Below are 13,226 nucleotides of genomic sequence, written 5' to 3'. Positions count from 1 at the left end.
TTCTTGAGAGAAAGTGAAGAAAGACAGTTCTGCTCAGTCCTGTTTGTCTCAAAGTCTGTTTGAATGACCTTGTTCTTCGGCTCTTAAAACTTTCTTGTGCTCAGTTAAGACTCCTTTATTGTGCTTCAACAGCAAGTATAAACCAGCTTGTTGGCAGGTTCTTTGTGGCCCAGCCTTTCCTCCTGTAGTGCTTTGTCATTTGTTTGCAATGTGCTTGCAGGCAGGGAAGAACAGTTGAAAGGTGCAATTTGTTTTTACTTCTGCAATTGTGAACTGTAAAACCAGGATTCCTCTCTGACATGGGGTCCAACTGAAACCAAAGGAAACAAGCCTGTTGACCTCAGTGGGCTTAGGATCGGGCCAGACAATCTGAATCTGAAATTCTTCATTTTACCTTGTAGCACTGAATATGAACAGTTCATGGTGCTATATTCAGTGGGTTACCACTCCCTGTGAATTAAGTTTACAGAACTGGGACTCAGAGACATATGTATAGCTCTTCCTTTAAAATAAAATACTGCTGAATATGTTTTAATGCTTCTACAACAAATTAAGATGGAAACTCATGTTTCAGAGTTTTCACAATGATTTCCTGCAAACCAAGTTCAAGATAATTCTGTGGCTTAACAAGTTACCTTATTTTTAATTATATGTGTAACAAAAATGTGTAAAGCTTTGTTAGAAGCTTTCTACTCCAGCTTTACTGCGCAAAGCTGCTCTGCAGTTCTTCCCACTTGATGCCGTGCTTGTTGTGTTAATTGCTCCTTGCAATGAAGCTACACAAAGTAGACATGTTAGTTAGAAATGTCTTCTGATAGTCTGGGCAAAAATTAAATTTTCATTTGCACCTCTGCCACTATCCTAAATTCCTCCACCTCTTTGTTGTCACTGTTCAGAAATAACTGGTCACTGCATCCTGCTTTATTTTCCTCCCTGCCAACTTACACAGACAAGGTTATTTTAATCTTTTCCTTGTGCCAATCCCTCCGCTTCTCAAGCTGCCTCGTTATTTTTTCTGAATTATTTCAAGTTTTTTTTCAGCATTTCAAAATTAAAGTTTTGCTTCTTTGAGAGAAATATTGCATAATTTTAGGGAAAAGTAATTCAGTTTCGTTTTTGATTAAGGGTATTGAGCAATGTTTACATTATTTTGCACACACATGCACACACACACATAGCTGTAAACATTATCGTTCATGAACAGAAAAGAAGTTAAATTAATGCTCTCAAGTTCAGAAATATTCACCATCAGAAAAAGACTACGCCCTATGGAAAAAAAGAAGTTATAGTTTATATTTTTTCACTTATATAATAAGTACCTTTTTTATGACAACCGAATGGAAGGTTAAAAGTAAACAACAATTCTACTTACAAGTATCACTACTGGTAACAACACTATAAATCTAAGAATTAAAATCTGCTGTGAATTAGTATTTTCACTGAGGCACCTGTCCTCCCCAGACCATGTCAGGGTTGTCTTATGTTAGAGTGCAATCCGTTTTCTTCTATACTGTTCTTACCGGTATTACATAAGAAGCCAGCTAAGCAACAAACACATGATTTAAACATGCTGAAAACACAATTAAACAGCATTTGTTTTCCAGGATGAATCATGCTTACGTATTAGAAAAGAATAAGGATGAATTCAAGAACCCCAAAAATATTTAAACCAAAAGTGTGCAAACATTTCACTACCTTCAGACTACAGTTACAAACCTTTTATTAGCATCTTCCGTGTCTCCGCATAAGAACGCTCTTTTCTGCAGCTTCCATAACTTATTCTCACAGCAAAACACCACCGCAGCTGATGAAACTGTCTCTCCGGTACAGAAAGGACCCTCTAAACTGCCACTAGTATTTAACTATTTCAAAGCTTCTGCCAGTTGGGCTTACTTACAGGATTTACAGTGCTGCCTCCTATTGTGTTTCACTAGCTCTCCAAAATAACTCTACCTGGTGAGAGGCAGATTATTTCAGTGCTTTGCCTATGCATAAAGCAAACCACATGCCGGGGCAACACCTAGAAGAGGGTGGGGGAAGTTTTCGACAGAGAGGCGTGACTAGAAAATGTAGCAATCAGCTCAGTTACACGTCAGGATTGACTTGTTTATTTTTCAAGCCGTGCTTGGTAAGAAATCAAAGGCATCTGAGGCGGAGATACAGTAAATTCTCTGTGGAAAAGCCAGGTAAACACATCAGAAAAGCTGATGCAATGAGTAGGCATGGTTAATTTTTCTTCCTTCTTATTTTAAGATATCATTTTGATGCTTAGCTTCCACAGCAGACCCAAGACCTTCCCTTCTGCACTGGCCACCTCACCTTGCAGCAGCATACAATGTCCTTGAAATCTGATTCTCAGTTAGACAAGTGTCCCTTTATTCTGCAGGGAGGGCTGTGGTCCAGTGTTGGTATGTCCCAGCATAAGGGGCATTACCATGAACAGGAAAGAGGAGGGAGCAGATGACATGCAGGGACCAGTGTTACAACTTTGCACATTTCTTTTTCCTATCCTGCCTTGCCTTACCATGCCATGTAGGAGAATCGTTACCAGTAAACATCCACAAAGCTAACCTCATGGCCTCTATTCAAACCTCTCCCTAAATCTCCTTCTGCTTTGATACAAACACTCCACAATGGCAAGCTGCTGGCTACAAAACCTATGTATCAAAATCATCATAATATCTTTAGAGGCTTGCATTCCCTGTCATTGTTTATTACAAGCTGTTCCTTGTCTTAGCATAATGCCACCTAGGAGCCTCAGGCATGGACTGGAGACTCACAGAGTGAAAATCAGCTATTTGTGCCAAAGATATTGCAGCTTCATACTTAGATTTCATAGCACTGCACAATACACCTTTATCTGTGATTGCCAGACCCAAGCATTACCCTAAGATGAACACAAAAATATTTCATTCAGGTGTCGCTGACATACAGGAACATACAGGACAAGTTAGGAGAAAACAATCAGCCTAAGTAGCCTGAGTGTAGTCTCATCCTTCTGAACAGCAGCTTTAATGGTCATGGCAAGGAAGAGGGATGCTTTTCAAACAGCAGCTCTGGCACTGCATATGAGACAATCTTTGGTTCAAACCCAGCTGAAACCAAAGCCCTGACGAAGCATGGAAGACAAAAGCACTGGAGATATACCCTGTTTGTCCAGCTACAGCCAAAGCTGCAGGCCTGCCTCTAGGCTGCCTTTGGTTGGAAATGGTGGGAACTGATGCAGCAGAGCTGCCTGGGGCCACTACTCTCTGCCATGGCCTGGGAAAGCTACACTTTTCTGTTGTATCACAGCCATAGGGCACCAGATCTCCATACACAGTACACCTTATCCTCTTGAGAGAGAATTAAATAGAATACAGCCACTGCTAAGTCTTGAGGCTTTCAAATGCTTAAAGCCAGTGCAGGGAAACCTCAATCCATCCCACTCCTACCAGTTTGATGCCAGTACCAGCAAGAGATGACCAGAGCCTGGAAAGGGATCACAGGTCAGCAGGAGAGCACTTGAAGAGCAGCACAAAGGAATTCCAGCCACTTCAGCTAGTAAGTCAGCTTCATCAGGGGCCCAGCTTAAATGCCTCTGTGCAAATGCATGTAGCATAGGGAATAAGTAAGAGGAGTTAAAATGTGTGCATGCCTGCAGGGCTATCATCTTACTGGCATCATGGAGATGTGGTGGGGTGGCTACTATGACTAGAGTGTTGGAATGGAAGGATACAGGCTCTTCAGGAAGGTCAGGAAGAGTAGATGAGGAGGGGGTGTCGCCCGCTATGTCAGTGATCAGCTGGAGCACATGGAGCTCCACGAGATAGGAGATAGAAGCAGCCCCACATTCATAATCCCTGGCCCTCATCAGGGACTTCAACCAGCCTGGTATCTGCTGGAGGGACAACAAAAGAGGATGTAAGCAATCCAGGAAGTTCCTGGAATGCATCTATGATAACTTCCTTCTCCAAGTGAGAGAAGACCCAAAGAGGAGAGGTGCTGTGCTGGACCTTGTTTTCACCAACAAGGAGGGGCTGGTGGAGAATGTGAAGCTCAAGGGCAGCCTTGGCTGCAGTGCCTGTGAAATGATGGAGTTCAATATCCTTAGGACAGTGAGGAGGGTGCACAGCAAGCTTGCTACCCTGAACTTCAGGAGAGATGACTTCGGTCTCCTGAGGGATGTGCTTGGTAGAGTACCATGGGATAAAGCCCTGGAGGGAAGAGGCTAGACGTGTTCAAGGCCAGGTTGGATGGGGCTTTGAACAATCTAGTCTAGTGGAAGGTGTCCCTGCCCATGGCAGGGGGGGCTGGAACTAGATGATCTTTAAGGTCCCTTCCAAACCAAACCATTTTATGAAGCTATGATTGTGCAAAGCGTGAGTAAAATATTGATCACAAGACTTTAGCTATTATTTGCCACTTAGTCCTCATTCTTCTGACACAGAATAAATAATCTCTCATTACATGACCAAGTAAAATCCCAGTCTTTCCAGTGACGTGAAAGGCAAGAGACTGAAAAAATAATTTCAACAAAGTTTTCTAACAAAATACAAAACAATTATTAGACTTTTTTAAAGCTGGAAATAATGCATGTTCTGATCATAGCTCACCGTGGTTGCTTCTGACTCTGGTTTTTCCTTGATTTTCTAAAGGAGAAAAGCCAAGCAAAAGGTGATCTGAACCCCAGAAAGGAAGCTGAAGTGTTCTTTTGTGCTTGAGGATTTGTGCAGGATGGCATTTTTAGTTCCTTATGATCTAAAAATATTACAAAAATGTTATTTGTTTCAAGTTCTCACAAATGCAGTGTTAAAATATACATTAAAAGCTATAGCTTTGTAAAAAATTTTCCTTTGCTTACCTTTTATGCCAGACAAATCCAGTTTTATTGACATTTTGGACAGACTATGTGACATGCTGGTTTGTAATGACTAACTAGAAGATTAAGAGAAAGATAAACAAGTCTAAAGATTCAAAAAGTATCATTGGTTTTAGGCAATGCATGTGAGATAGATGAGGCTGCCTTTCACAAAGTGATCAGCACTCAACCATTTGCAAAGCAGAACTGTTTTAAAATACAAGCAAATTAGACATTTGAAAATTGAGGCACCCACCATCATTAGTCACTTTCTTTTCACCTTTCTAAGAAATACAAATGTGGCAACCCTGAATTGAATATACTGTGGTTTAATAGACCGTAATTTAACTACGTAACAGTAATTCAGACTAAGGTGTCTTCTTGTATCATATAATTCTTTATGATGGGATTCCCATAACCATCGAAGCACATTTATTCTGCTGCAACCTGCATGTAAGAACTGATTTTAAAGGCAAGATATTATGGATGATTTCTTTGGAAAGGTTAGAATTTGATTTCTTCAAATGGAAGACAAATCCATCTACCTGTAAAAGCAGCCAGTAATTTCTGTGAAGGAGAGGATGAGTATTGCTCACAGATTAGGGGAAGAAACTGCAGGGTCTGCTATTAATACCTGCCACAGGAAACAGCAGGACATAAGGAAAACAAGACTCAGAAATAAGACACTAAACCTTTTTTTTTCTTTTCTCCATCTTTTCACATATCTGAAACAATACAACAGCCTGAAAATGGCTTATCCAGTGACTGCAGGAGAAAGCAAAGCCAGAAATAAGAGCAAAGTGTCACTGATAACATCAGCAAGGGGCAGCATTTTGGACCTAGTCCAAACTGCAGTGATTCATGTCATGTGATTTAAATCCTGTGTGATACATAGGTTTCTCTTCAGCAACAATCTCTGAGTATTACAAAATGCTGCATCCTTCCCCTCTTTCAAAGCCTAACCTCTTGGTGGCATTGTTTGACTTGGCAATGAAGGTGACATCAGGAGAGTCCTTACAGCACTCTGCCATGGACAAGATGGTCTAAGGATGTAGACAGAGGAAGGCTGGTGGGTAGAAGTAGTACCTTTTATTAAGCCAACTTATAGAGTTGGAAATACCAGACAAGCCTCTGAGGCACACAACCCCTTCTGCATATCTGAAATAGAAACAGCATCTTTCAACATTAAATACCAGAGAACAATTACACAGAGTTTAGATAGCTAATGCATCAATTAGACCATCTCTGAAAGACAAAAATAGTAGGTAGCTGTGGACTAGAGGGGATGTGAGGAAAGACAGCGTTCTCTTCTGATAGGTCTGTGGTATCATGAAAATTTTTAGGATTTTACTTTTCTTTTGCAATGCATAATTCTGCTTCCAGTTGCTACGAAGCACGAATAGAAAGAACTTAATGAAGAACACGAAGAAATGTGAATGGAATAAAAGCATATATAAGGCACAAAAACTATCTGGATGGAAGATTAGAAAGACAGTACAGAATACCCTGCTTGGTATAGAGACACCATGTTTCTTGTGCATATTCATTTTGTATGGGCAGCAGAACCTATGAAAAAAAGTCTCTGGAAGTTACTTACTGGTCAGTGCAACTTTCCAGGCTTTGTCACCCATCCTGTCAAGCCTTTAGCCCAGCATTACCAAGAAGAGTTTTCCACTGATACAGTAAAACCTCTCCCCCAAACCCAGATCACCTACTTATTCCAAATGTCATTTAGGTGCTTCTAGTTTCTTTAAGAAAACTAGACAAAAAAGTCTTCTTGGGTTGGTTTTAGCTTGGATAGAGTTATTTTTTTCTATAGCAGCTGGTAGAGGGCTGTGTTTTGTGATGAGAACAGTGTTGTTAACACAGGGATGTTCTAGTTACTGCTGAGCAGTAACTAAAGGGTCAAAAACTTTTCTGCTGCCCACAGTACCTCACCAGCAGTAGGCTGGGGAAGCAGAAGGATTTGGGAGGGGACACAGCTGGGACAGCTGACCCCAACTGACCCAAGGAATGTTCCACACCATATGGTATCATGCTCAGCATAAAACTCAGGGAAGAAGAATGAAGAGGGCACATTTGGAGTAATGGCATTTGTCTTCTCAAATAACCATTACACATGATGTAGCCCTGCATTCCTGGAGATGCCTGAACATCTGCCTGACTGTGGGAAGTGATGAACGAATTCCTTGTTTTGCTTTGCTTTTGTGCATGCCTTTTGCTTTACCTGTTAAACTGCCCTTATCTCAACCTGTGAGTTTTCACACTTTTACCTTTTTGATGCTTTCCCCTATTCCACTGGGGAGGGAGTGAACAAGCGCCACCATGGTGCTGAGATGCCAGCTGGGGTTAAACCATGATATTTTTGTGCAAAGTAATCATTATTGCTGTGATTGGGAAACCACCACTATATTTACTAAAATTACAGCAACTTCATCTTGATTAAGAAAGAAATCTTTTACAGTGAGGACAATCAATCACTGGAACAACCTTCTCAGGTACATACTGGAGTCTCCATCACTGAAAGTTTACAAGATGCGACTGGACAGGGTGCTAGATAATCTCATCTAGGCTTCCTTTCTCATAAAATGTTGAACTAGATGATCTTCCAACCTGGGCCAATCTATGATTCTAACTATGGGATAAGAATATCAGGGATTTTCTGTTGTGACTCCCAGCTGTGTTTTTAACAGAATTGGCTTAAGGAAACAGTAATTCTGAAATACATCTTTGGTAAAATTTTGACATGTAAAGAAAACTCACTGCCGTTTCGGAAACTCCTTAGCTACTACACTTTGAAATCCAAGACACTAGCTTGGTGACCGTTATGATAAATATAGATAAGGAAATGGAAAAATGCAACTCACCAGTGTTTCTGCTCTTCCTTAGCTGATGTTCCAGTGGTGGTTTTAGCATCCTATTGACATCAACATAATTGTGAAATTTTTGCCTTTGCATTTCTTGAAACCATTCTCCGGTCACCCCCTGCAGCCCCGTTTCAGACTTCCTTCTCTTCAGAAGTTTGCTAGAAAGGAAAAAAAAACAACAGCAATTTTTTAAGCCATTTTTGATATTACAGGCACATCATTAGGAACTCTCCCTGTTATTCATTTTTTACAGTATATTTCTACACGTAATGACTTTTTAAAAGATACAGTGGGACATGATACATTCACAGTGATCACATACAAGTTTTAGTGACAGCAGAATTCTCCAGCTTAACAATGAGATTACGTGACCAAGTGGACAACTCATATGCTTGCAACATTCTCTGCCCTGAAGAAGTGCATCCTTCTTCCTTGCAAAAATGAGGTAATAATTCATAAGCATTATAAACCCAATTGAAAGTAAGATTAAGTTCAGTCAATAATGGAATTAGAATAAATAATAACAGTGCAATTCTTGAAATATTTATTCACTCATTTAACCAGAAGCAGTAACAAGAGGAAACTCACTGAAGGCCCTGACAGTGAGGTGCCCACCACACATTTTCTATGTAAAGGAGAGTATTAAATTGTGAACTCAGCTTAGAGGTATTCATGCAACATGTTCAACAAGTTTATCACATTTTCCTCTTGCCTTGTTGCACAGTGATTCTGCCTCTGTTTAGTAGCTATGGAAGCAACTAATAATGAATATAAACATTCTGCCACACAGAGGCAAAGCCTGAACAAATTACACGCATGTGGCTGCAACTGAAGAAGCTCTTTAATAGCAAGTTTGGGTTTTAGACCAAGAGGTCACGGGAACAAATGGTTTATCTGGACACAAAAGAACAAGGCACAGTTGCAAAGGAGTTGGAACACTGCAACGGACATGCAAAGTTACTTGCTTTCAAATTACATTACACAAGTGCCTGAAGTACAGATGCAAACACAGCAAATCCACACCCCAAGTGATTGTGATGGCAACAGAACAAGACTTTGTGCACAGCCTGTAGAGGTAATGCCAATGTTTTACCAAGGCTTTCATGTAAATCTTCCACCTTAATCAGTGGTAAACCCCATGTCTAGGCATACAGATGCTCTCAGAGAACATAAATTATTTCAGTTATCAACTTAAATAAAAAAACATATTATCTGAGACAGCACTACTTCATGAAACAAACTTAAAATTAAACATCCAGTCTGGAAACGGATGCATTTCCATTTGGAACTGATGCAGGGGATGTTGTCTGTACTCGCACCTCCTGTTCATCTCATAGCCTCTGAAGAACACGAGAGCAGGAGAGAGACATTTTTGGTAAATGAGTAAATGTTTCCCTTGCAGAAGAGTACACAGACACATGCACAAGTCCTAGCCATTTGCAATAAGCTTATTACAAAGGCAAAAATGTTAATCATCACAGATATTACCACACCATGGGAGTGACTAAACACCATAAACGCCATCTGCAGCATAGACAACAGCCTAGCAGTAATGGGAAACAGCAGGAGGTGATGAACAAAGTGCTCTCAAGCGCCAACTTCATGACCTCACTCGTGTGGCCTTAGCAGAGGAGATCCAAGAGGAGTAAAAGCACACTGCCAGGCATGAGGTGTTCTGGGAGCTGCTGCAGGCACAGCCTTTGCCCGGAAAACAAACCCTCGGCCGCTTTGCTGGAGTGCCCACATGGAGACCATCTCGCACAACCGAGCCCCGCAGTGTTTCAAACCCCACCCGGCACTCCCCAGGACTCCTTCGGACGGGTCTCTCGGGATGCGGGCCGGGCCGCCGCTCCCGCGGCTGCCGGCGGGGCGGTACCAGGCGCCACCTGCCGGCGGCAGCCGGGGTGACACGGGCGCGGTGCGGAGAGGCGGGTCACCGCCAGCACCTCCGCTGGACGTGTCTGCGCTTCACGCGAAGCGAAACGCCAAATCCCACCAGCTTACTCCAGCTTTGACCGCATCAGCCGGTGCGTGAACATGCCTTTGTCCGAAAAACGTATTAAAAATGCTGCACAAACACTGACATTAATACTTAAACCCTGTAAAGTCTTTACTGGTGTGTGCTTGGCATTATCTGGAATCATTATCTCTGAATGTGCTGCTTTGGAATTGTACTGTCATCCCTGACTCGTGAAACAATGCCTTTAAATTGCTTGTGCATATTTATATTTACACACGCACATGCAAGCCCATACATTGAGCTCAACAGATGTAGTTATGTGAGTACTGAATAATATTAATACGATACATCCTATATAATTGCAATATCGCATGACTATTACATATTTCTCATTTGCGATGACTCCCAGCCAAACCACATCATTTCCCTGTATGCCTGCTCTGTCAAATCTGCATGCTCCCTCATGATACTAAGGAACGACAGTTTTGAACTGGAGGAAGGCCTGTCTCAAGAAACAATTACAGGAGAAGATGGTATCTACAGTCAGTATCGAAATGAACTTGCCTTTAAGGCAGTGCTATTGTTACTTGGATTGTAAATTATGTATTGAGACACTGCTCTGTAGGAGTGTCAAAACACCTAATGCCTCTAAACCAAACGTACTAATCCTGCCTCCCTGCCAGCTGCATCCATCCTTCCTCCGCATTTCTCTACAACCACTTTGGACACTTGGAGGAACTTCCTTCTGAGAGGAGACAGTATCATTGTGACTGGGAAAAGCACCTGTAAACTGTTGCAACTTTAACATTAAAGGCAACTCCACTCCCAGGATAACTTACAGAATACTACTCCACAAACTGGAGGAGGCAGCAATCCTAAATGACCTCACAGGCTACACCTCGTTACCTTTTCCCATCTATTATCCTACACTAATCCTACACTAATGAATCACTCGGGAGCAATTCCTTTGCACTGTTTTTAAAAACATCTCATCCTGATTGGCACAAGGATGTCCCAGTATTTCTTACACAGACATCTCCAGGGAAAAGCTAACCTAAATGTTTGTATGTACTAGACTTTCATGTGGGTTATCATAAATGTTGTGAAAAAAGGTGTAGCCTCCCTTTGCCACTTCCTGTTAGGATAATAAGGAGCTTTAATTGCTACTGTAAGAGGAAAGGTATTTTCTCTACCATCTTCATCCTGAATATAAAGCAGAAGGCAGGTGTGCGTGTGCGAGGTAGCATAAACTGGGTTGCCAGATGGGACGTTTGGGGGCATCTCTGCCATTTACAGGGGACAAAGGACTTAATCCCAGTACGCCCAAGCAGAAGTGATGATTTCTATTGATTTTAGCCAAAGCAGGATCTGGCTCTAAAGGACTCTTAGCACACCCCTCTTGAGAGAACAAAGGACTCTTAGCACACCCCTCAGGAGGGAACATACACACAGCAACCACAGAGCACGAGGAATTGCACTGGGTGAGAGATAAGCAGACCAGTGTTTGCTCATTGGATGAAAGCTCTCTGTGTCTGAGAATGCAAGGCTGAAAGGACTGCGGATAGAAACACGGCCAAAAGCATAGATAAAAACTACAGCAGGACACATAATTTGCAAAACCAGATACCTAAAACAAGCTTATGTTACTTTGTTAGTATTCTTTCCTTTCTCAGTGAGAAAAGGCTAGAGATGTCAAATAATAGTGCCTGAAGAAGCAGTTTGTTTCTAATTTTTTTGATTCAGTTTATTACCTTCCCCCTGCTTTATACGTTATGCCACCCTGGTGAACTGTGCATCTCTATCATTTCTCTGGCCAGTTAATTTTCTAGAAAACTCTGTCTGTTATCACAGCCACAGGTAGCTCTAAAATGCATATGCAAGAACGTTTTCTTATAGTTCCTTTACATTTTATAAAAATAATTTAAATACATTCAAACCATCATCTTCTTTGAAAAATAGAAGTATTACTGACAATGGCAAAGACTACCACAGCTGAATTAATCAGAGAAAATTACCATCTGCCATTTCATATAAACATGTAATAGCAATAACAACAACATTCTGGTTTCCAAGGTGCCAGAGAAGCTCTTGTGACAGGTTAATCCTACCAGGAAGAAAAATAATGATACATGAAGCTAAGATACTCTTTCCTCGCACATCAGACACACAATAGATCTACTTTCTAAGGCAGACTTTATTCTTACTGGCTTATATATTTTTACTCACATTAAAGCAATCTTTTCTCTATTTTTTTCTTTCTTACTGTTTTCTTTTGGCTACTGTTAATAAACCAAATCAGCTTCATTATTACATGTAAAGCATTATGCAAAAGTAGGTGAATCAGAGAGGAAAACTGACCCCCATGTTTTGGTTGCACACATTACAAAACAATGTAAAAAGATTTAACTGAAAACACATTTATTTTTTCTTCAGCTTTTTTATTTGTGAACTTAAGCATTTCTCCAGTAATTCTCTGAAAAAACAAGGTTTCCTCTATTTTGATGAGCAAAATGTTGTGTTGGCAATAATGCTTGACTCTCATCTGCTAGACTGTTGCTAATCAACCACTCCAATTTAGTTTTCCCTTCTACCAAAATACTAATTTTCTATCTAAGTCTTCATCCTTTTCATTAGTATTACTGCTGCTGTCATTTTTGTTATTATGCATTGATTTTATAATGCTCATTAACCCGCTCATTAACCCACTAAGTTGCTTTCAGAAGATGTAATAGTCTGAGTATGTAACCAATAAAACTAAAATTGCGTACAGGCAAAGAGGATGTGCCACAACAAGGAAGACCAAAGAGTGTGTTGATTCAGTGCCTCTTTCTGACCATGACCCAAATACCAATAAATGTAGTGGAAGTACTTTCACTGTTCCGAATAGGCATCAGGTCAGGCTGCTGGAGAGTCACATACTGGTGACACCCCTGGATGGGAAGGAGTAATTGGAAGTGTTTTCAATCCCACTTTGACAGGCATATCAAGTGGCCAGCTCACAATTATCCTTAAACATTTAGATATAGGAAACATGCAAAATCAGGAAATGGAAGCATGAAGAAAGTGAAAAGGGAATTAATTTTCTCTACTTTTTCCTCTCAGATGTACTTTTAATAGGCAGAAGTACTTCAAACACAAAGATACCACTTTGCACATGATTTTGATATCCACCCTTTCAAGCGGCAAGTAGTGCTACTTGAGCAGATAGCTGCAAACAGTAAATGCCATTTCCAGAACACTTTTCTGTCAATAGACATCAGATTAACACATCCCTTCATGTGTGTCAGGGATACAGGTAGTGAATATGTGAGTTAAAGGCAGAACATCGTTTCTGCCCTTGCTGAAGTTCCACCTCATCTGCTCATGAGGAACACCCTTCCATTTCCACCTTTCTTCTTTTTAAGTAAAAAGTAGAAGAAATCACAAAATCTGACATTATTACAGCAGCAGACGCATTCTTTTAAATTAAAGCTGATCACCTGCTTTAGGATAGCCTAATAGGGTGACAATGTGGGTATTCATTACACTCAATCCACAAAGACAGTGAGACTGTCAGCGT

General features: G+C 40.9%; 1 protein-coding gene across 2 annotated transcripts in view; it reads right to left on the bottom strand.

The window, feature by feature from the left end:
* EXPH5 (exophilin 5) overlaps nt 1-13,226 on the bottom strand; it is a 37,168-nt gene that overhangs the window by 12,366 nt on the left and 11,576 nt on the right. The window contains exons 2-3 of one of the 2 annotated variants that reach the window (XM_057399710.1): nt 7,708-7,865; nt 4,596-4,740 (exon numbers count right to left, since the gene is read on the bottom strand). In XM_057399710.1, the coding sequence (XP_057255693.1) occupies nt 4,596-4,740; nt 7,708-7,865 (303 nt within the window). Of the gene's footprint in view, nt 1-1,716; nt 3,552-4,595; nt 4,741-7,707; nt 7,866-13,226 lie in introns of those variants that run through there. The other variant, XM_057399711.1, reaches the window with a different exon arrangement.

Source organism: Pezoporus wallicus, unplaced genomic scaffold (genome assembly GCF_028554395.1).
Source record: "Pezoporus wallicus isolate ANWC-B61680 ecotype Strahan unplaced genomic scaffold, APGP_CSIRO_Pwel_v1 scaffold_6446, whole genome shotgun sequence".
Lineage (NCBI taxonomy): Eukaryota > Metazoa > Chordata > Aves > Psittaciformes > Psittacidae > Pezoporus > Pezoporus wallicus.
This window is presented reverse-complemented; position numbering and strand designations above follow the sequence as displayed.